General features: G+C 34.0%; 1 protein-coding gene across 15 annotated transcripts in view; it reads left to right on the forward strand.

The window, feature by feature from the left end:
• SOX5 (SRY-box transcription factor 5) overlaps window positions 1–23,164 on the forward strand; it is a 907,668-nt gene that overhangs the window by 859,145 nt on the left and 25,359 nt on the right. For all 15 annotated transcript variants that reach the window (XM_039882498.1, XM_039882492.1, XM_039882491.1 and 12 more), the window contains 2 exons: window positions 8,552–8,729; window positions 19,181–19,326. In XM_039882498.1, coding sequence (XP_039738432.1) covers window positions 8,552–8,729; window positions 19,181–19,326 — 324 coding nt within the window. The remainder of the gene's footprint in view (window positions 1–8,551; window positions 8,730–19,180; window positions 19,327–23,164) is intronic.

Consider the following 23,164-nt stretch of genomic DNA (forward strand, 5'->3'; position numbering starts at 1 on the left):
AGTAGTCCCCCTTATCCATGGGGGATATGTTCAAAGACCCTCAGTGGATGTCTGAAACTGTGCATAGTACTGAATCCTATATATTCTATGTTTCTTCCTATTCATGCATATACTTTACATCTTCTCTTTGGAATATCCAAATTGTCAGCATCACTACCCTTGTGCTTTGAGGCCATTATTAAGTAAAATAAGGATTACTCGAACACAAGCACTACAATACTTGCAACAGTCAATCTGATAACTGAGATGGCAACTACGTGACCAATGGGAAGGAGCATATATAATGTGGAGATACTAGACAAAAAGATGATTCTCATCTTGGGAAAGACAGAGCAGGAGCAGCATGGCACAAGATTTCATTACTCTACTCAGAACGATGTGCAATTCCAAACTTATGAATTGTTTAATTCTGGAACTTGCCATTTAATATTGTCTGACTATGGTTGACAGGAGGTAACTGAAAAGGAGGAGGGAAAAAAAACCGCGGATAAAGGGGGACTACTGTATTAACATCAAATCTTACCGATCTGTGCTTTCTTTTGGTAAACTGTTAATCATTTAAAAAGATAGTAGCAATCATCAGATGTAAGGAATACCATAGGACAAAATAACATTATTAGGAATTTGAAGTTGTCTAGGAACCAGAGGTTAAACAAAATTAAATCTGAAACACCATACATTTTATGCTGGTTCATGTTATAACTGTCCTCATCAAATATTATTGTTGACACTTGTATTCCTCCCATCTTCCCCTTTTCAAATATAGTTCAAGAAATTTAACAGAATTTCTATGAGTAGGTTTTTATCTGGCAATGTAGCTAAAGATCTTCTCATATGACATTCTTCTTATTAATATATAGAAACTATCAATAGATTATACTTTTAGAACATTTTGAAACTAAAAAGTAGAGGTTAGATAGTTAACCTAAAAGTAAGATCTTAAAAGCTAATAAGTTAGATATGTTAAGGAGAGGGAAGAGGAAATATTAAAAGAAAAGGAAATGGTAAAAAAAATGGTGACATCTAGCTTTGCAAAGGAAATAAAGTTGAAGGAGATTCATAAAATATACTCATGTATGTGGTTAAAGAATGAGAAACAAGTATTTTTACAGGAGACAAAATGAGGTAATGGTAAAAAGATGCTTTGGAATCACCTAAGAACTTACGTGTATATTGGCCATACATACTTATTTCATAGAGGATGGATTAATTATTGCTACCTAATAAAATACTCTCAAATTCAGTGACTTTAGACAATAAATGCTTATCTCACACAGTTTCTGTGGGTCAGGAATCTGGGAGCAGCTTACCAGGTAGATGTAACTAAGAGTCTCGTGGTTGCAATCAAGTTGTCAACAGGGGCTGGAGTCATCTGAAAGCTTGACTGGTACTGGTCTATTTACTCCCAAAGTGGCTCCCTCACATGCCTAACAAGTAAGTGCTGTTGTTGGCAGGAGGCTTAGCTCCTTCCACTTGAACATTGCCATAGGCTATTTGAGTGTCCTTCTCAAATAGGATCATCTCCCTAAGGGTAACTTTGTCCCCCAGAAAACAATTGGCAATGTCTGGAGTTATTTTGGATGGCTGAAACTTGGGCAGGAGTGCTACGAGCATCTAGTGGTAGAAGCCAGGATTACTGCTACACATCCTACAGTACACAGGACAGTCCCTCACAACAAAGAATTATTCAGTCCAAAATGGCAATAGTTCTAAGGTTGAGAAATCTTGCCCTAGAGCAAAATGATCCAAGAAAGAAGAAGGTAGAAGCTGCAGTGTCTTTTATAACCTAGCATCAAGAGTCAAACTGTCATTTCTACAGTATCCTATTGGTTGTGTATATCAGCCCTATTTATTGTGGGAGAAGAATACACAGAGGTATAAATACCAGGAGGCAAGAATTATGGAGGGCTGTCTTGGAGACTGACTGTCACAGAAGAACTTTGTGTGTAGAAAGAATGGCATTATTTGGTTTAGGTATTTCAAAGCAATTTTTTAAAAATAAAATAATAGGTGTGAAATATTGTTGATATTCCAGGAGCCATGCTCTTTATTGTTTCTCTATTTGTTTTCAAATAAAATGTATATGTTCGTAGGTACAATTTACAGTTTTGAGGTATTAAAGGAATAAAGAAAATATTATTAATGGAAAAGGTACGGGGGACATTTTAAACAAAAAATTAAATGATGAATACTATTTGAATACCTTTAAATTAAAAGGACCAGCGATTTAAATATAAAAGCAATGTGTAATTTACCACATTGAAGCAATTGTCCCCCAACTACACTACTAGCATCCACTTTTAAAGGGAGCAGGTGTACGTTAAGCAAAAGTGTAAAATGACAAAACGAGGAAGCCAAATGGGAAGCTAGAACATATTACCTTCAGCTAAATAATTTGATTGTCATTTAAATGGCAATCAAGTCTAATAGTAGCATTAACATAGCAAAATACCTATCAAAGAATTCCTAGAGCTCTATCGGGCTGGTTAGCAAGGCATCTTGCAATCTGTAAGTCCAAAACCAAGCATGTGTTCATGAAAGGGGCTTCAGGACTATGTGCTCTGTAAGATGACGGGCTTGATTTTGGGATAACAGGAAACTACTAATTAAGTATGGAGTTGGAGTGGCCACATGAGCAGGATTTCTAATTCTTCAGGGGCTAAAGAAATAATAAGATTGTTAAAATTAGTTTTTATCTTATATCACTTTGGTTGACTCTTGCGCATAAATGTAAACCTTTCCTCATCTCAGTTCTACATGAAGGAAAGATTAGGAACCTGCCAGTCTTTTTGGAGATCCTCGTTATATTTCTATTTTGTTTTTGTTGTTGTTTTTGTTTTGTTTTGTTTTTCTTTCTAGTAATCCTCTACTGAACTATAGGAAAAAAATGCTTTATTTGGGTGGGAAAGCTGAGAGAGGGCACCCACAGTGACTAAGGGGATAGAAGAGGAGAAAAGATGAATGTGGCCACAAGCTGGAGAAGAGAAATGTAGCAGCAGTGTATATTATGCAGTTCAGCCTGTCGTATAACTTCCCTACTTAATTTAATATGATTATTTCATCAGAGAGGATAATAGCAGCAGTATGATTAATTTTGCAACATGTTTCACGAATGCTTTTACTCTTCCCCATATGTTGTTATTGCTACTTACTTCACATGACTGTTTATGATCATTATGAGGACAATCACCGTTTTCAAATTGTGTAGAGGAAGTAGCCTGAAATTATATATACATCTATTTCAATCATTATGTGACTATTAAAGAATCAAAGCATATTTATAAATGAAATAATATACTAAGTGCATAGAAAAACTGTCTTCAAAGAATTCCATGTAAATAAAATGCAATTCCACATACATGTACACCTAGGTCTCAAAAATAAAAAGTAAATGCATTTCTTTGCTCCTTTATCATTGACCATCCAAAACCAAAGTCTCGAAGCCACATGCCTCAAGGTCAGGTGATTTGCATTTTTGTAATGTCTACCATATAACAGGAATTAATAAATAGTTGAAATTTCATTCAATAAATAATGAATGGATGAATGATTGAATAAATTTTCGTGTTCCTGTTCATTGCCATTAGATTGCTATAAATTTAACTATGAAATAAATGTTTGATTTTCAATAACTACTTTAGGTAAATTTTTAAGGAAGTGGATTTAAGAGACTACTGTGATATGATGTAAACTAGATCATCAATTAGGTAATGAGCATGAATGAAGATGTGAAGTTTTTCTTCTGGAGGTTACACTCATTTGCATATCCTTGGTGGTGCATCTTATAGCCTGGCACGTGGGTATGTTTTCATGTTGTGAAGGACAAGGATGCAAATAGAAAGAAAGGAGTAGACTTCTTTAAGATACTGGTATTCTTATTTTCTAGTTCTCTATTAAAATTCCTTATCAAAGAATGAATGAAGGCTAAGAACTGGAGAGAGAGAAGTAGCCCTCCAGGATTCTGGAGAATAATTTTTCATTTATAAATTATGTTTGGTTTCTTTAAGTAAACATCAAAAATGTTTTTGGTCACTGTGCATTACAAAATTAGGAATATTATACAATTATGTTAGTGTAACATGTTTTTCCTAGAATAAGCTTATTACTAGAAAACCTTCTAAATGAAATATATTTTAACTCTATATTTCATAGTGTTTGCTAAGTTTACATGGAATAATCCTTTCATTCACGATGAGTTGGTATTTCTTCAGTGCATCTGAGGCTGTATGTTTGTGTCAAATTCTTTTCTTAATCTAATTTATTATTTATATGTGTAGCGGCTTTTCGTTGGCTGGTATACAAATTCATTAGAACATCCGTAATACTTTTAGTTCTGTGACCACAGCTCTGATATTAAGTGAAATGTTTGCTTTCAGACAAGTTATGATAGCCATAGTAAATGGAACATGCCTGAACTATTATATTTGTTTGTATTGTATTTGTTTTGCATTCTATCCCAGAAAACTAAGATTATAAAATACTCTATTAGGAAAAGTTATAACATGCATAGGTTCCAAAAACTTGTAATTGGATATACAAAATAATATTCTCTTGCACATTATTGTATGAAGTGTTATATTTCTGGTATATTGCACATGAACCTTTCATATTTTCCTTAAAGAATAGTCTAAGTTAAAAACACTTTAGAATTAAAGAAGGAAATTTTCAATGCTCTATAGCATAGAAAACACAGAGGCATAAAAAATCAAAATAAGTAAACAATTTGTGCCTTAACTTTTAAACTAATGTATAAAATAGCAAATATATGTGTTCATTTTATTGTTTGTGTATTGACCTTTATGTGGCTTATATGTAGTAGTATTATATGATTAGGCCTGAATTTCAGAAATTATATTTCACAGACATCTTTCAAATTTTAAGTTAAAAATTGTCATGGAAACGAAGAGTATTGTATGTTGAGTCCAAAAACCTGGGTTCATTAGAACTTTCTGAGCTTAAGTTTCCTCTCGCAGGTTATTAATTACTTCACAGTATTGAAGATTAAATAAATGATTTGAAATATTTACAATTCTACAAATGTAAATAATAGCCTTCTATTAGTTAAAACTCACTACATAAGCTTACACATTTACTTTACTTATGCAATTACTTATATGCTTGCTTTATATTTATCATACACAAGTTGGGAGCTCCTCAACAGATACATAAGATTCTTCTTACCTATCAGTTTGTATATAAATGAAATGAATATGAAACATGCTATTTTCAAATTTCAACTAGCAATATCATTTAACAATTGGACAAATAATTAAAAGGAAATTGCTTTCCTCACTGCTTGATAGTGAACTTGATAGAAATCTTTTCCAATGCTTTCTTGACCTTGAAAATCACTTACATTCTTTTATATGTAAATTATTTTTTATAATTTTTAAATATGTTTTATTTGTCAAAATACAAGTTAATAATCTTAAGCTTTTAAATTTTTCCTAAAAAAGATATCGCAAATAAAAAAGTAAAAAAGGCCTTACTTTTGGTGTTTATTGTGCATATTCATATTTATGAGAATGCATGTCATAAATAGTCTACTTCCATTTTATAGTTATGATTTTTGAATTTTCATTTAGTCAAATAAAAATTAATAGAAAATAGAAAACTACCGTAATTTTGTATTTTTAATTAATAATAGGAATTTGGCATAATAACTCAGTAAATTATTTGAAGAATATAATTGTAAAATAATATCATATAATGGGTCAAAATTATTTATATAGTTACCAGTAGTATAAGGATTAAGCATGTGGGCTCTTATTAATATACCATTAGCCTGGTCACACAATAAAAGAGAATGAAAAGGCAATTATGAATGACATTTCCATCAACTTTGGAACTGTCAACCTCTATTATGTCCTTGGGGCTTTGCACTTTTTGACTTTCAGACATCTGTGATGCCTTGAATGGAGGAGAATATTCAGAGTTCCAGTGGGTCTCCGCTTTGGGTAGTCATTTTTCAGTATGTGCATATAATAGTTCTTAGTGCTTAAAGATAAGCCAGTGACATTTCACCCCATCAGCACCCACATCTGCATCATCTTCATTAACACCACCATTTCCCTTCTACGTACCCTCATATTCTGTTTCCTCTGTGCTCATAAATCTCTGTTGTATCTCTGGGAATATATTTCTTCTGCTCTTTTTTTTCTACACAGTCAAGTGAAACAGCCACCTTTAATTTCTCCAAGTATCCCCTGAAAACTTTTGGAAGAGTTGTGATGCTGTCAGAGGAAGTTTTCAGGTTGTCATGACAAAAGCCAGTACTTTCACACAGAAGGTAGTAAGCAGATAGAACATTTGATGGGAGAAAAATGCTTAGAATATACACAGCTGCTTAGTAAACAGTCAGTGAAGCTCCTGTCTGAAGGATATTTTGGCTAAATAACAGGGATAAAAATCTAGATTCTAATCCTTATTGACTCACTCAATCTCAGTAGTGTTTAGTTTATCATGCTTATGCATGTTTATTATTATTCGTGTATTATTATTAGCATATGGTATATTCCAACAAAATTTTAAAGGTTGAAATAATATTACACTTCCTTAATGTCACCTCCTTATATTGTGGAAATTTTCATAAAAGTTTTCGAAACCTAATAAATATTTTTAAATAATCTTTCTTTATATTATGTAAGGCAGTGTCCCTCAAACATTAGTGTGCATCGGAATCACCTGGGAATGCTTGTTAAAACACAGACTGCTGGAACCCACCTCCAAAGTCTCCATGATAAGAGAATTTGCCTTTTTAACAAGTTCCCAGGTGGTGCTGATGGTACTAGTCCAAGGACCTCATTTTGAGAATTAGCCATCCATATTAGAGTATAGGACAAAAGGGACACAATACTCTTGGGTTTCTGCCAACCATAGCATCATATAAAAGGATTATGGCTGACTAGCTCAACTAAATGTTCAAATTGAAAGAGCTAGGGATGATTTTGTCCCCTGTACTTTTTAAAATGCTAAAGTAAACTTTTCAAAATTATATACTGAGCCAGTCATGAAATTATCTTATTTAACTTCCTTCCAAGATTCTATGAATCCATATAAATGTAGTATAATGGTCTTAATTTATTATGCATCTAACATGATCTCAGATTGCCATTTGAATTATCTCATGGATTTTAAATAACTGTTCTTTTCTCTGAATCAGAAAATAGAATTGAAAAAAAAATTGTTAAAGAGTAATTTTCCCTAGCCTGTTCGTAAGTTTCCTAAGTGCAGTTAACCATAGAATCTAATAGCAGTAAACCATTTTTAAAGATATAAACTTGAAATAGATGCCATATTATACCATTTTATCATTTTTATAGAGTAATTTATTTCAATGGTTTTGGTAAAAATATACATGAAATTTTGTACATATTAATTAACACTTCCATGTCACCAGATTACACCACTTGATTCTAAACTGTTTCACAAGTTATCCTGCTACTGCCGGTATATTTTTTAATGAAAATAAGAGTAGCTAAGTAGAAACTATTTTTCTACAATAATACCTATGTAAAATTGGATATAATGTAAACAATAAAGTACAAACATGTCACAATATTGCAATTTTTAGAGCATAGGAAAGGAATGACTTTCTCAATTTGCAACAAAAGCGATACAATGTCAATATTATTTGATTCTTATATATTATGATAAACATTTGAGTGATGATTATATCCATAAATTGTATGTATGAAATTACATAAGGCTAATATAGATAGGTATAGGTATAATGTAAACTATGTAAACTATATAGGTATAAAGTAAACTATGTAAACTTGACCTATTCAAGCATAGAACATTTGGAAAGCACCATACCTGATGAACTGACCACATATAGATCTTTATATCACCATGTAGTGCACTAAAAAAAAATCTGGAAAACAAATTGGGATTTAAAAAATGTAATGTTAAGTATGTAGGACAGTGTTACATATGAATAAACAGTGCATATTAGGGTAATGTTTATTATGTTTATTTTTAGATCAAATCCAAAAGTGTTGTGAAACCTAAGAAAAAGAGATTATTTTCTAAGAAAGTTTTTTTTTCAGTTAGAAAGTTTTCTTTTCTTTTTTGTATTAATTTGGAGAGCAGTTCTGATCAGAGATACACACCATTTTACTTCTCCATCATGGATGTTCCAGGTACTCTACCTAAGCGCCGGGATACAAAGATGCTTGAGACTCAACCCCTGTTCTTCAAAGTTTGGAAAAAAACCTATCTACATCAGAATTTTATATGAACTATGCATTGTCTCTCAATATAAATGAATAGTACAAGTAATATCTCTTTAAGAATATTTCTTACAGGCAACATTACTTATGTGCTTTCTGGATAGTGTATTTTATCTTATACAAAAGGTTTTTCATAATACATAGTTGAAAGTGACATTGTTGACAACTGACCAAATACTGTAATGTTAAAATTGAATGTTAAGATCATTGATGGTAGAATAATTTGATGGGAAATGACAAGCAGTATACCTGTGTTTATCTAGACATTTTTAATCAGCCTTTCCTTATCACAGCTCATGTTCTAATAATCATTGCAGGATGAAGTGGCACAGCCACTGAACCTATCAGCTAAACCCAAGACCTCTGATGGCAAATCACCCACATCACCCACCTCTCCCCATATGCCAGCTCTGAGAATAAACAGTGGGGCAGGCCCCCTCAAAGCCTCTGTCCCAGCAGCATTAGCTAGTCCTTCAGCCAGAGTTAGCACAATAGGTAAGTTCTTTTTCTTTTGTTCTTGCTGATTTTCTGTTTATGGCAATTGAATGAAATTATCTTTTAATGGCAAATCACGCATACCTTGTGCATGGCTTTAGTTTCATAGGAAAGTTCCAATTTGATAAACCTGAAGTCCAAGTTATAATGTCCCCCTGAAAATCTAACTGAACTGGTTATGTTTGCTGATGTAATATATGTTCTTAAGTGTATGTGTATATATGTGTGTGTGTGTGTGTGTGTGTATATATATATATATATATATATATATATATATATATATATATATATATAAAGCCTAAATGACTAATCACAGAGAGCAATGGTTCCAGAGTCTTATTGTTAGGTGACTTGCCTTTTCCATCACTGAAATTTATTTCCATTTTTTGTGATATGTACAAAGTATACATAATAATGAAATACACTCTGCCTAATTAGCAGCCAATCATTAGAGTATAAAGTTTGTTCAGTCCATTCTATTTGAGATTTACTTAAACACAGCAAAGTATTGTAAAAAGTGAGTAGCTTCATTTTCCCATAATTGTCATTTTAGAAGAGTAAGCAAACACTAGAAAAATGACCCAAAAGCTAACTTTTTAAAATAATTAAATAATTTTAGTAAACATCATATTAGACTGTAAATACTTACTTCAAATAACATTTATTGATATGCTTATTATTGGCTTACAATTATGAAAAGGCTGGCACAAACCAGCCCTCCAGGAGCTCAGGATTTAGTTGAGGGAAAAGTCATTTATCTTATAGCACAAGTCAGCTGTACTAAGTGCTATTCTAGTGCAAGGGTGCAATCCGATAGTCAAAAAGAAGAAACTGATGGGTTCTATTTGGAAATGATTAAGGAAGACTAAGTTGGAGATCATCTAAAACAAATGGAGCCTTGAAGAAGAAAAAGAAAACCAGAGTAAAATATCATATTTTTGAGAAATATACCGATTTGGCTAAAATATAAAATGAGTGTGTAGTGGAAAGTGATCAGAGCTAAAACTGAAAGGAGTAGATGGAATCTGATTGAATGATATCCTGAGAAATTTTGACTTTTTCTCCAGACAGCAATGTGATCAGAACTTTAAGAAGAGTATTGGCAGCAGAAAGAGATTGGAATCAGAGAAACTATTGTTTTAGTGTAGGACAAAAGTAAGTTACATGAACTAGACATAGGAATCATAAGAAAAGGAGAGAATAGATTGAAGAGATATTATTAAAGAAGAATTGGCATAATGTATCCACAGTAGAATATACTTGGGGAGGTTCAAGTTGGAGATAAGAGTCTAGGATTTTGAATTTATAAAATAAAGATAGTGCCTTAACTATGAAACAGAAGGCCAAAGTGGAAGCAGATTTAGGGGAAGACATAAATATAAAAATTTAATAAATATTGAACTTGAAGCACAAGGAGCCATTTATGTAGAGATGTTCAGAAGGAAATGGAAATTTAAGTCTGATATTCAAAAAGGGTGCTAGAACCTTAGACATAGAAATTATTCCCCATTGAGGTTGTCGAAGCTGTCAGAGCAAATAAGTTCACCAAAAAGAGTGTTTAAGGTAAGAAAAGAAGGACTAAAGGATCATAGGTATTGCTTACTGTATTAGTTATCTATTGCCGCATAACAAATTAACCCAAAACTCAGCAGGGTAAAACAACCAACATTTATTATCTCACAGTTTCTAATGGTCAGGAATCTGAGAGAAGCTTAGCGGGGGAGGAGGGGGGGAGAGTGTTCTGGCATAGAGTCTCTTTTATGGTTGTTAGCCAGGGCTGCAGGATCTTACTGGGGATGGATGATCCTTTTGCAGAATATCTCACTCATATGGCTGTTGGCTGGATACCTTAGTTCTTTGCTGCATGACTCTTCCCATAATGCTGCTCATAGCATGGCAGCTAACTTTCCCCAGAGTTGAATGATCCAAGAGGGAGAACAAAGAGAAAGCCATGGTGTCTCTTATGCCCTGGTCTCCAGTGTCACAGATAGTCGGTTCTGCTTTACTCTTTTCATTATAAGATAATCACTTAGTCCAGCCCAACTCAAGAGAGGGGAATTAGGCTCCATGTCAGAAAGGAGAAATATCAAAGTATCTTTGGATATACTTCAAAACCACCATACTTTGGGGCGGCAGGTAAAACTGATAAAAAGCAAGTGAGTGTCTTAGAATCAGAATGAAGATAGGGCATTATCATGCTAGTCTAAGAATACAATAGTTCAAAAAAGAAAGATTATTTAATGGTGTCATATTTTGTAGAAAAGTTAATGAACATGAAGAAGAAAGGCATTAAGATTTAGCTGGAGCTCGTGGATAGGCAGACTTGAACAGAGAAGTTTTAGTAGAAAAGTTTAGCAGAATTCCAATTACAAAGATTTGAGAAATATGAGGAAAGAAAGTACAATTGATAAATAGATCAGTCTCTTTGTAAGCCTGATATTGAGAAGAGATTTTGAGAAGGCTGAGTAGAGACAGGTTTTAGAGTAGAAAAATCATATAACATATATTTTCAAAGAGAAGAGCTGGAGAGAGAAATAGATATAAAACAGTACATGGGTGATGATAAAGGAAGACGAAATGATGACAAATGATTAACTTTGGAAAGCAGAAATGCCTCTTCTTTTTTTCTGAGACCAAAAGAAATGAAGAAAAAAGGGTAAAGTTACAGAGAAATTGTGGGATAGACAGAAAGAAAGCTGACGGGGTATGTTTTAAATGCTTCTATCCTCACAAAGTAGAATTCCAGATTATTTGTCAAGAGGAAGTCAGTTTGGTACAGTGGTGTGGCAGTGAGAAACAAAACAATGAAAACCTAGGTTTTTAGAAGTTGAAAAGTTAAGGTATGCATGTGCTTTTATCATTATGCACCACTCTGTTACGCTCTCTCAATTACTATGTTCAACATCTTACACGAATACCAGGATAAGGATAAGACTTGCTTTCGTGTCCTACATATGTAAGAGAAAAATATTTTACTTGGCAAGAATTATTCATTTTCATAATAGACATGAAGGCTGATAAATATCATAATGTTGGTATATGAGCTACTTTTGTAATGTCATTCGAACTAGAATATTAAACTAATGGAATAACTAAAATATTTGCATTTTGATCATATGATAATTTTTTACTTCGGCACTTTTGGATGAAGTATGACAAAATATTTTAGAAAGGCAAGAATATATTTAATGACATTTATCATCTGACTTTCTCTTATATTTTTTTCCCTGAAAAGTTCCTTCACCACATATGCATCCGTCATATTTTTAAGGATTTGAGGCCACTACAATTTACTTTTCTCTTTTCAACAAATTCAGATGTTGAAAGCTGAACCTGTAATGAGTAATAATGTAGTTGGATAAAAGCTGTGAGCATTAATGGTGTCGTAAAGGTCACCCCTGAAAGAAGAATTAATGTATTATGCCATTAATAAAGCATGGAAAACTGTGAACCAAAAGATAACTTAAGATACCATTAATGACATGGGCTCTTTGCTATATATCTATCAGCTACAAATATAGAAAGTAAGTTTTTGAGGTTGGTGACCAATATTACTGTATATTCTATAAGAATGCTTTTGATATGATACGCAAATGATAGGCAGCTCCAAAGAAAGGGACTCCTTTAAAGGCATGAATAGTTCAGAAGAATAATGGATAATTTTAGACTCTTTTGACCAAATGTTATCTTTCCCTTATGGGCCTTTTTCACTTAGGTTGTACATATGTATAACACTTTTAACTTTTTTCAAAGCATTTTTAATCTATGTTCTCACTTCAGCTAACTTTAGTATTATAGACTCTTAACTTGATAGAGCAGATATCCATATCATCCAGATAAAACTTATTTTACAGATAAGGACCTGAAGCCTGTAGAGGTTAAGTGCTTACTGGGGATTCTAAGTAAGTTTCTGTCACAGTGTAGGCAGTTCTATGGTTCTATTTTTATTACCTCTGATTTAATTTCAAAGAAACAAATGTACATAAAGACCTAGTAGCTTGCCTAAACTCACAGCCAGTGGGAGTTGCAGCCTTACAGTCATAGTCTCTGGGTTGACATGCTTTCTTTTTAGTTATTGCCTATTGGTAGTCTGTCTGCATTAGATGCCTTACTCGGTCATTTATTTAACCTTTCACTCATTCGTCCAGTAAATGGATTTAAAATATCTCCTCTACACTTGCATTTTGCTAAGTCTGGAGGATAAACAGAAAAGAGTGTTGAACTGAAACTTTAGATGCCTACAGTTTGTCTTAGCATGTCTTTGGAAAATGTTGGATCACATTATTCTTACCCTTCATTCCTCAGAGACATTAACACATGATAAGTAAAACTTTACCTGAGCAAATGTAGTAGATACTCATCGAGTAAATAAAATGAAGGGAAATATTTTCAAGTCCATTAATTTGGTTCTTTATTTCTACAACTTGCTAATTTAAAATATAAGGACATGAAGGAGATTACCTTGGAAACGTTTACATTTTTAAAGAGAAAAACTTTTATGAGGGTTAGTTATTGAACAAGAATATTGTAAAAGTTTTATGGAATGCCATTGAATTATCAGGAAGTTAGGGGTATTATTCAACATCTGGCAATTAACATTTCCATAGCACTTTACAATTTGCACACTGCTTTTACATTTATTGTTTAATTAATCCTTGTGAGGTTCTACAGATGAAGAAATGGCTATGTATTATGGTGCTAAAAATGTGATGATGATTTGACCTTAAAAACAGGAAAAAATTAATATTTATTGAAAATAATTTGAAACACCTGTACCCTTACTTTTACTTATAGCTGAAAAGTCTTATGTAAAATAAATATGTAGTAAATAAGAATTCATGTTGTCCTGATAGCATCTGTTAGGTCCATGAATTTTAATAAATCTGTGTCATATGGTATAGGTTTCCATTGATATAATGACATGGAAAGTCAGTGAACTTGGAATTATAAATGTAGATATGTTCAACTTAGAAATATGCTTTCATTCCTTCAACAGACTCTGTCCTGGAACAAAGGAATAAAAGACTGAAAGAAAAAAAAAGCCCTCAAGTAGTTCACAGACTGGTGTGAAAGACGAATGTAGAAAAAGGAAAGACAGTGTGACAGTAAACACACATATAAAGTTTTCAAGGAGCATTTGAATGGGAAGTACTAATAATGGCAAGAAGCATGTCTAGGGTATGTCAGGGGAGTCCTTATGGAATTATTTTTCTTCACAAACTATTACAGATTATCACCTTATGGAATGTTCCTTTAAGCATTAGGGTACCAAGAGATGGGTTTTTAGTCTGGTAAAGGGACATGATCCAAACCTTATTTTGGAATATTTTGGACTGCTTTATCTGGAAGCAGAGTAGGAGATGAATTCCAGGAGTGTAAGCTTAAAGTTAGGGAAACCAGTTAGGAGTTTCAGGCATTAGCCCAAGTGAGATATGAGGTGCCTTTAGCAAAAGCAGGGACCATGGGGATGGAGAAGAAGCACATTTGAGAGCTGAGAAGGAGGCAGAGATTTCAGGGTTTGGTTGCCTTTTGTATGTATGGATTAAAGGAGATACCTTAGATGACTCCCACGTGACTGGATGGGGGCAACTGGAAAGGGATATGAATGTAGAAGGAACAGATTGAGGCAGTGGGAAGATGATGAATCCTGTGCTAGATGTACTGCATTTCCGGTACTCATGGGACATTCAAGTAGAGAAGCTCAGGAGACAGATATATGTATCTAGGAATCAGAAAAGATGCGATACACACAGTAAATATTTTACAGTACTAGAGAGCATCCCTTGATTCTTAGGAGCAAGTTTAAGACCAATTGTGGTATATTGGATTCTAAGGCCACGACAACAAATTATCATAAACTGAGTGGCTTAAAACAAATTTATTCTATCACTATTTGGAAACTAGAAATCCAAAGTCAAGGTGTCAGCAAGGATTAGATCCTTCCAGAGTCTCTGAGGGAGAGAATCTGTACCATGCCTCTTGCCTGGCTTCTAGTGGCTGCTGGCAGTATTTGGTGTTCCTTGGTTTACAGATGCATAACTTCAGTCTCTGTCTCTGTAGTCACATGACCTTCTTCTGCATGTCTCTGTATGTTAAATCTCTCTCTCATTCCTCTTATAAGAACACCAGTCATTGGATTTAAGGCCCATACTACATCTAGGGTGATCTCATTTCAAGATTCATAATTTAATTACATTTACAAAACTTCTATTTCCAAATAAGATCAAATTCACAGATACCAGGAGTTAGGATAGGGCATGGACATATCTTTTTAGAGACACATTCAACCCATCACAAGTAATTTTCTGTTTTTCCTTCTACCTTTCAACAGCTTCATTTATTGTGGAGCAGCCATTACTCTTTCTGTTTAGGTTTTATCCTAAGATTGGACTTTCCAGTTTGTCCATTTTTTCTGCCCCTGAAAATATAAAAAAGTGTTCTTTTTTAATTTTGAGAATTGTGTTGGTAATGGCTAAGAAGAAACACAAGCATAAAAAAATCAAATTGTGGTAAAATTAACAAGATTGTAGAATCTCAGAAATTTCTTAACTTAATGATTCCTAACCTGCATTTCCTAAATCTCATCTGAGTTGCTAACTGGAGCCATATTGGCCTTTGCCCCCTCTTTTACCTCCTAAGATTGAGGCTCACCAAACCTCTCCTAAACACATAGGCTGTCTTCTGATCCTGTCTTTAGATACAATTGCTGCCTCAGTATATAATGAAGGAAGAATAAAATGTATTGGGGATATTTTTGACTTGGGGTGACTTCCATCTAACTGAACCTCTCTACCAACAAGAAATTATATCCCCTTCACAGACTTTATCATAATAGGTAAATCCATGCAACCAGACTGCTGAGGGTAAGCATATAGGGCAAAAGAAGAAAGAAAGAAATGAACATTTTTTTACTGACTTCTCAGATACCAAGTGTTATCTACACCTCTGTGTGTATTTTATGTAACTTTTCCATTGACCATAGATTTGTTTTACCGTTGAGGGAAATAGACAGTCAGTGAGATTAACTGTTGTAATTTGTCAAATATCATACTTTCCAAGAAGTAGAAACCCAGATTCATTTGAACCCAGTGCTCAAATTTTACCTGTTTCACTATGCTATGTTGCAAATAAACTGACAGTTACTGTCAGGGACCATTTGTTATGCTAAAAAAAACTATATTAACTCATTTAATTTTCATGACATTTATTTTATCTGCTAAGTGTTATCCCCATTTAACCAATAGATCATTGAGACTTAGAAAAGTAAAACAACTTGTGAAATTTATATAGCCAGTAAGTGGTAAAGCTAGGATTTAGTTCAGACTTGTTCAGTTCCAAAACACATATTTTTCTGAAGATTGGAACTTTGGACCAAAGTCTAAAGAACAGGTGAAGAAAGGATCCCAGGAAAGGAAGTGGAAATGGAGGAGTCAGAGGAGAGGAAAGAAGGAATTTGAATAGTAAGGAGATTGTCAGTGCTGTCATTCTGCAAGAAATGGAAAATGCCCCTTGGATTTGGGGCATTTTGAGCAAGGGAAGCAGAAAAGAGATTGTAGCAGGAATGGGAGAGTAAGGAATTGGAGTGTATGATATAAATCTTTTAGAAGCTTGATTTAGAAGGTAAATAGACAGGATTGGAAAGGAGGCAACACAAAGTTGAGAGAGAAACTTTATTTGCTTCTTTTAGGAGGAGAAACTTAAATACTTACAAGTTATGGTGGTAGAAATGGTAGAGAAGATCAGGTAGATGATATAAATGTGAAAGAAAATAACTAATGGTGAGGTACAGGAATCTAGAACATGAGTTTAAGGGATTTGCCTTGAATGAAATTAGAGACACCATTTTCATTGAAGCAGGAGGAGGCAATGGGTCTACATGGAGATAGATTTGAAGCTAGCATGGGATAGGAATGGGGGCATGGCAGGAAGGTGAAAGTTCAACCTTATTGGTCTTTCCAAAATCAGAGGCGAGAGAGAGGGAGTCAGCAAGATTTGGGAATTTGGTGACTGTGATAAGAACAAAATGTAAAGAACCAGCAAACAATCCGATTAAGATTCAACTCTATAATATATAAATGGCTTTTATGATTTAACACAGTAGATATAAATGTTAGAATTTCATATAGTATTTTAACTAAAACTCAAGAGTCTCTAAAAGCAGGAATGTTCGTTTTAAAGGGAACACCTATTTTCACCTGCACCTATTTCCACCTCACACAGTGGAAATAGCCATTACAAAACTTAAATCTGTCAGTCATTTATCCTCATAATAATTTGCATCACTTTTTCATCTCTGTTAATCATTTTTCCTACACAGTGTTTTCTTGGCAGCACCTAAAAAGCATAAAGAATTCATACGTTTATTCAGTACCGTGTGCCAAACCATTTCACATATATATTTGTGCTCTGCAGAAGCTAAATAGACTACAAAAATGCATGATGCCAGGTTGTACATAAACGGGTTGGAGGATAGGAAAATCAGGCTGGTCCTCTTGGGGTCTTACTAAATGAACATATACCAAGACAGTCACTGTCATGTAAGAGCTGAGAGCTGTATTTCTTTCTAGAGTGGTAGTGTTCATGAACAGAATAGTTTAAGAGTAATAGATTAGGAAGCTTGTTCAAGTCAGGATGTTGAGGATACTATAAGGTTAAAAACAACCATCTTTTATAGTAAACGTTAGCTCTAAAGGTCTGACTTAGGTTTAAATAGTTGTTTCCGATTTGTATTATATTTAAAATGAGCATAGATATATTCTTTGAATACGTTCCAAAGAATTTTACTCCAAAAAGCAAAATGTATAGGAGCTTTCAAGGCTCCCCTTTTTATTGCCGGCACTGGAACTTATCTTTCTGCCCAAAGGAGATCAGAGGCTGAGGTCTAGTCTCTGCATAGGAAGGGGGAGAAAGGCACTGATCATTTAGAAACCTCCCAGCGCTGAAGCTCTGCACTCATCTCAACATCGGTCACTTCAGTAGAAATGTTTAAGCAGCAAGAAAGTATTCCGTGGTTTTTGGCAATCAGCAGATCAGATAGAAGAATCTAGCAATACAACAGAGGATGTGTAATCTGACATGATTAGACAAGGCTCTTTAGTACCAGAACATTCGTAATTGAGACAAAGAAAGAGTATTAATAACACTTTCCTAACACGGCAGTTAGCCATTTTATATTTCCTTTCTTTAATCTTAGTGTTTTTCAACAAATCATGGGAATTAATAGCGTGTTTTGGCAGATTAGAGGATTTATGGCCCAGATGTTTTTTGTTCTAAAAATGGATTAGGGTGTAAAGTTTGCTGGAATCCGTGGAACATGTTGAGGCAAGCCGGTCATTTTATGTGTGATTAGTGCCTGCCTTCTGTCTCACAGTCCCTCCATCTGTCACAATTCACCAATGGATCTGGTTAGATTTAGCCTCATGTCACAAACAAGTCCCTTTTCTGGGCAATTTCATATTATACATTCAGTTTATGCCATTTTATGCCCTAGTTAAAAGATAAGAGGAGTGAAAGATGAGATATTAGTTTTTCTTTCAATATTTGCAAAACAATCTTTTCTCATTGGTATTCTAACCTTAGATCGTACAGATTATCATAATAAAGTGCATCAAATAAATAAATGACCAGTGTTAAAGTTAAATTTAGTTCTGCTCCTTACACCTGTTATTCTTTAAAAGAAGTATTTTGGCAATGTTGTTTTTTAACTAACTCTGGATTGTGGAGGTGCAGACACAGGCCAGTCATTTTATCATATTATTAAGAGTGTGAATTAAGTGCGACTATAGTTTACCAGTAGGCACAATTTTTCATCAAACAATTTGAGGTACTTGGTCACATTCTGAACTTGAAATTTAGCCTCTTAACTGTTTCAAGTTTGTATCCATAGCCAGCCATTGCCACCTGTGGTTTATTTCACCATAAATGGATTGGGAGGAAATGCTCTTCTTTCAGCCACTTAATAATGATTTATTCTTTCTGTAAATAATGAACTTAATAGTGCTATACTTAAACTCTAAGTTGACCTTTCTAATGCTATGAGAGTGTCAATAACGATAGTGATAGTTATCAATACATTCTATGGTGACATTTAAATAATCCTTACATGAAAAAAAATCAAAGATAGGTTTTATTTTTGCACTGCAGAACATCCAGGTAACTAAAAATGTTATTCTTTAAACTTCTTTCCAAATGTATGGAAACAACTATATTTCTCTTAAATATTATGTTTTTATTACAGATGTTTGTCACCATGTTCATGTATGACTATATGAATCATCAATTCAATTTAGTCATCATCAATTACTTATTCATTCATTTAGACAAATTCCACTGAGAAATTATTATCTGCCAGACACTAGCCATTACCCAAAATAGAAGTGATTTTTATAGTTAAAGCTTAACCTATCTATGCATTTGTACAAAACATATATTTTGTTCTGTCACATCTTCAGGTTATTTAAATGACCATGATGCTGTCACCAAGGCAATCCAAGAAGCTCGGCAGATGAAGGAGCAACTTCGGCGGGAACAACAGGTCCTTGATGGGAAGGTGGCTGTTGTGAATAGTCTAGGTCTCAATAATTGCCGGACGGAAAAGGTTAGTTACTAAAATAACTGACTTTCCAAAAATATTTAAATTGCCCGAATGCTTTTCATCGTTCCAGAGTAATGGTTCTTCTTCCCTTTTTCCTTCTGTCAATCCAGAAATCTCCATGCCTATCCTAATCAAAACCAACCAGAAATAGGGTTAAAATTCTCTTGTGTCCATTGTCAAACCTTATTGACAATATCTCCTTTTCTGCCATCGGTTTGTATTAAAATGAAATGGCATTTGAGATATCTGAGTCTGAGTGAAAGTTTTGCTTTACAGAGATGCTTAACTTGTATTTTGGGATGAGCTGGATTTGAAAATGCTGAATCTTCTTTAATCAGCATAAGCTTGGATGATACCCATGCTCATAATCTAAGTATCTAGGATCCCGAGCTTGTCATATGTCTCTAATGCAAAGTACTTTCAAGTTTTAGGTGACTGCACGATCAGAAAATTTGACTTTATTATAAAACAAAATGTACTTTTTAAAACTTGGGCACATTGTTAGTCTACTTAAACACAGCAAAACTGAATTTATCTGAGCTATAATAATTTTAGACTCTTTTGTCTAAACTAGATTCTATTTTATTCAGAAAAATATGTTATTATAGAATGTTCAGAGCATATACTTCTTTTGGTACTTTTTGATATGTTTTGAATTGAAATTTTAAAGTGTTATTGAATCCCCTTTAAATAATTCTATAGCTAAATAGATATGATCCTAGAAAAAATGATCAGCTACTTAGCAATAACTTGATAATTAATCATGAGAAATTTATCAGTCAAACAGTATTATATACAGAATGAACAGTTTTCTAATTTGGATAGCTTTCTGGTTTCCCAGGTTTTATATGGAATTTGATATATAATCTCTAAAAAGCTAGCAATATGCATAGCGAAGGTGAAATTTCTGCATAATCTTGTCACAACTGTACTTTTTTTGCTGGTCCAAATATGTCTCAAAATGTTGGAGAAACAATTTCAATTCTGTTCTTTTTCTGGAAGGGAAAGTGAAACATGGGTCAGTATATCATCCCTCACAGTCTCACAGCATAAGAGGAGCAACATTGGTGCAGCAAGAAGGGCGCACAATTTTTCTAGCTAAGCACCAGAAGGGAAGGGGAAAAGCAAAGTGACAGCTCTAAGAAGGAATGATAGCAAGCATCAAGGAATTTATATTCAAATATTTAAACATTCTTGAAAGGATGCTTGAACAGAAATTCTTTTTCTCTGCTCCCCATGTAGAAATGAGTTTAACACTCAGCCAGATGCTAATGCAAAGTGACTCAAGCTATTCCTCGCAAGCATAGCTAAATTGCCGTTATTTGTTAAGCGCATTGAATTCAGCTGTGGATACAGCAGTTGGTTGCATTCAGCAAGCATCTGTACCCTTTTTTTTTTAATCCTCCAAAGCAAAGACAACTCTACCTATCTCCCCCCTCTCCTCTCCTGTGCTGGCTGGGAATTGTCAAGTGACAACCGACCAAATCCTTTTGGACAGGAAGCCTTCATCCTAAGTTCTATATACTTGCAAAACAGCTCTTGTGGTTGGATCAGGGAGCCCATTAAAAGCACTTTGATGGTATGGAAATTCATCTTCATGAAGCTCCTAGGCCCCTAAGCAGCATGCTGTTTAGCTGTGGTTACAGATCAGTCATTCACATCGGAGGGCAATAATTGCGCTGACGGCTTGTAAGGCAATGGAAGTACATAAAATAATCCTAGGCCCTCCACCATGGCACTGTGAGTTAATCTTCCCTAATACAGATCAGCTGTTGTTCTAACACATGACTTGATGCTGGCTCCAGTGACTCTGCTCAGTCTTTTGATTAAGTAGCAGGAGTGGAACCATCTGCATTCACTTTATTCCATAGTTGTCCATTGTTAAGGGACCTCATTTCCACTTCTTGTTCCACCTCCACAATCATACTTTATTTTATTTCTTTGATTAGCACCTCCTATTTGAGGTACAGGACATAGAGTTGCCTCTGTTGAAAGCTACTGCTTTCAATTTTCCTTTCTCTTTTATAGGATATAATAACTTTTCAAAAAGCCTAATTTTGAAGTAATACCTGCCAAAATCTGCTGGCCAATTAAGATGTCTTCATTCTCCAGAAGGTTTTTATTCCTAAATCTCTTTACTATGCACTCCAATGCAGTTGAGTTACATTTTCAATTAAAGTCTTATACTTGTATGGGTTTTTAAGTGAAAATCTTAAAATACGAAGGCGAAGCAGTTTCATTATTATAATAATACATCAAACTCTTGTAATGTGTAGGTAAACCTTTTCAGCAGAAGGATCCAAGTTAGTTTAGTTCATATGTTACCCTCGATACCTGAGAATGAAATTGAGATTATTGAAGCTCTCTTAGAAGCAGGTTTTACTGTGGTTGCCTTTTCCTGTTGAACTAGCTTGGGTGTCATTTCTACAATATCAATGATTGATCTCTGTCTGTGCAACTCATGGGAATGAGATAATGTCAAAGTTATATCTTTTAGTTTAGTTTAATTATTCAACATTAGTGCCTACTATGCATTAGAGACATTGCTGTGTACTGTATTGAAGAAGAAAATATGGCTTCTGCCTTTATAGTGTTTACATTTTCAAATTCTGTTATTTTGACCATTAATCGTGGCATATTTATGGATGTGAGCCTACCTATAGGAATTGAATAAAGACTCCATGTTGCTTAGCATATCAGATCAGTTATATACCTAAGCTGACAAAGGTGAGTGCTTGTTCTTCCAAATTAAGTGACATCACTATACACATTGTGTTGTTACTTCCTTAATACCTACCTTTTTAACAGATTTTTATAATCACCAGCTTTACCCATGGCCAAAGCATAGGTAAATTAGTTGTTGGTTTGACATTTTGCTTCGTAGTTTTTAATGACAAACAGAATATGTGATAAATTCCTCTTATAGTTTGCACTATCATCTTTTTGTACTATTTGAATCCCAAAAGAAGGCTATTTTTCTCTCTAAAACAATACTCTCAGTTTCCTAAACCCAGAAAGTGAAATGTAAAGAATGGGAGTAATAAAGACAAAAAAAGATGAAAAGGAGCCTGGGAGAAAGGAAAAGGGGAAAGAAAAGAAATTTAGCCTGGTGCTTTCCATCAGTCTAAAAAGTGATAGTATAACCTGAGATCCAGATAATTGGAATCCTGTAGTGGAGATCTGTTTTCTTGCGAATACAGACCTTATATACATTAACTTTTCTTCACATTTCAAATGGCCAATATGATTGTCCCAACTAGGTTTTAATTCTGAAAAGCTGTTATTGGATAGTGAAAACAATTAGAGGTGTGAAGAAAGGGATGAATGTTTTCCAGTAATATGTACCAAAACACATAATGAAAGTCATTTGTACTGAAACACATTTTAATTGAAGAGTTGTAAAAGATTTTTCATTTCTTAACTTTTCTTGGAACTGTTTCAACATACCCAAGAACTGTGTATGTCAGGTTTCTTGGAAACTCTGGGACACAGCGTTATTTATAATTGTCATCTCTGGTTAATTATATCCTGATTGTATATTCAAATAATGTTATCTTTTACCACACAGATTAATGTTATGGATGAAATAGTAGGTTTCTCAGATAGGAAGAATCAGAAAGAAAACTCTCATACATTTATCTTTTAAAACAAAACAAAACAAAACAAGACAAAAAAAAAAAGCACCTACTTTGCTTCTTTAACACCAAAAAGGCAGTTTTGACCATACGGTCTATATACTCAGGGTCTGACCTTGTGCTTGAAGGTATGTAATAGAGAATCAATGCTCTGGACTGAAATGAAGAATAGACCAGAGTTTCCCTGCCCTTTTCTCTTACTCTCA

Source organism: Pteropus medius, unplaced genomic scaffold (genome assembly GCF_902729225.1).
Source record: "Pteropus medius unplaced genomic scaffold, Ma_sr-lr_union100, whole genome shotgun sequence".
In the NCBI taxonomy this organism is placed as follows: Eukaryota; Metazoa; Chordata; class Mammalia; order Chiroptera; family Pteropodidae; genus Pteropus; species Pteropus medius.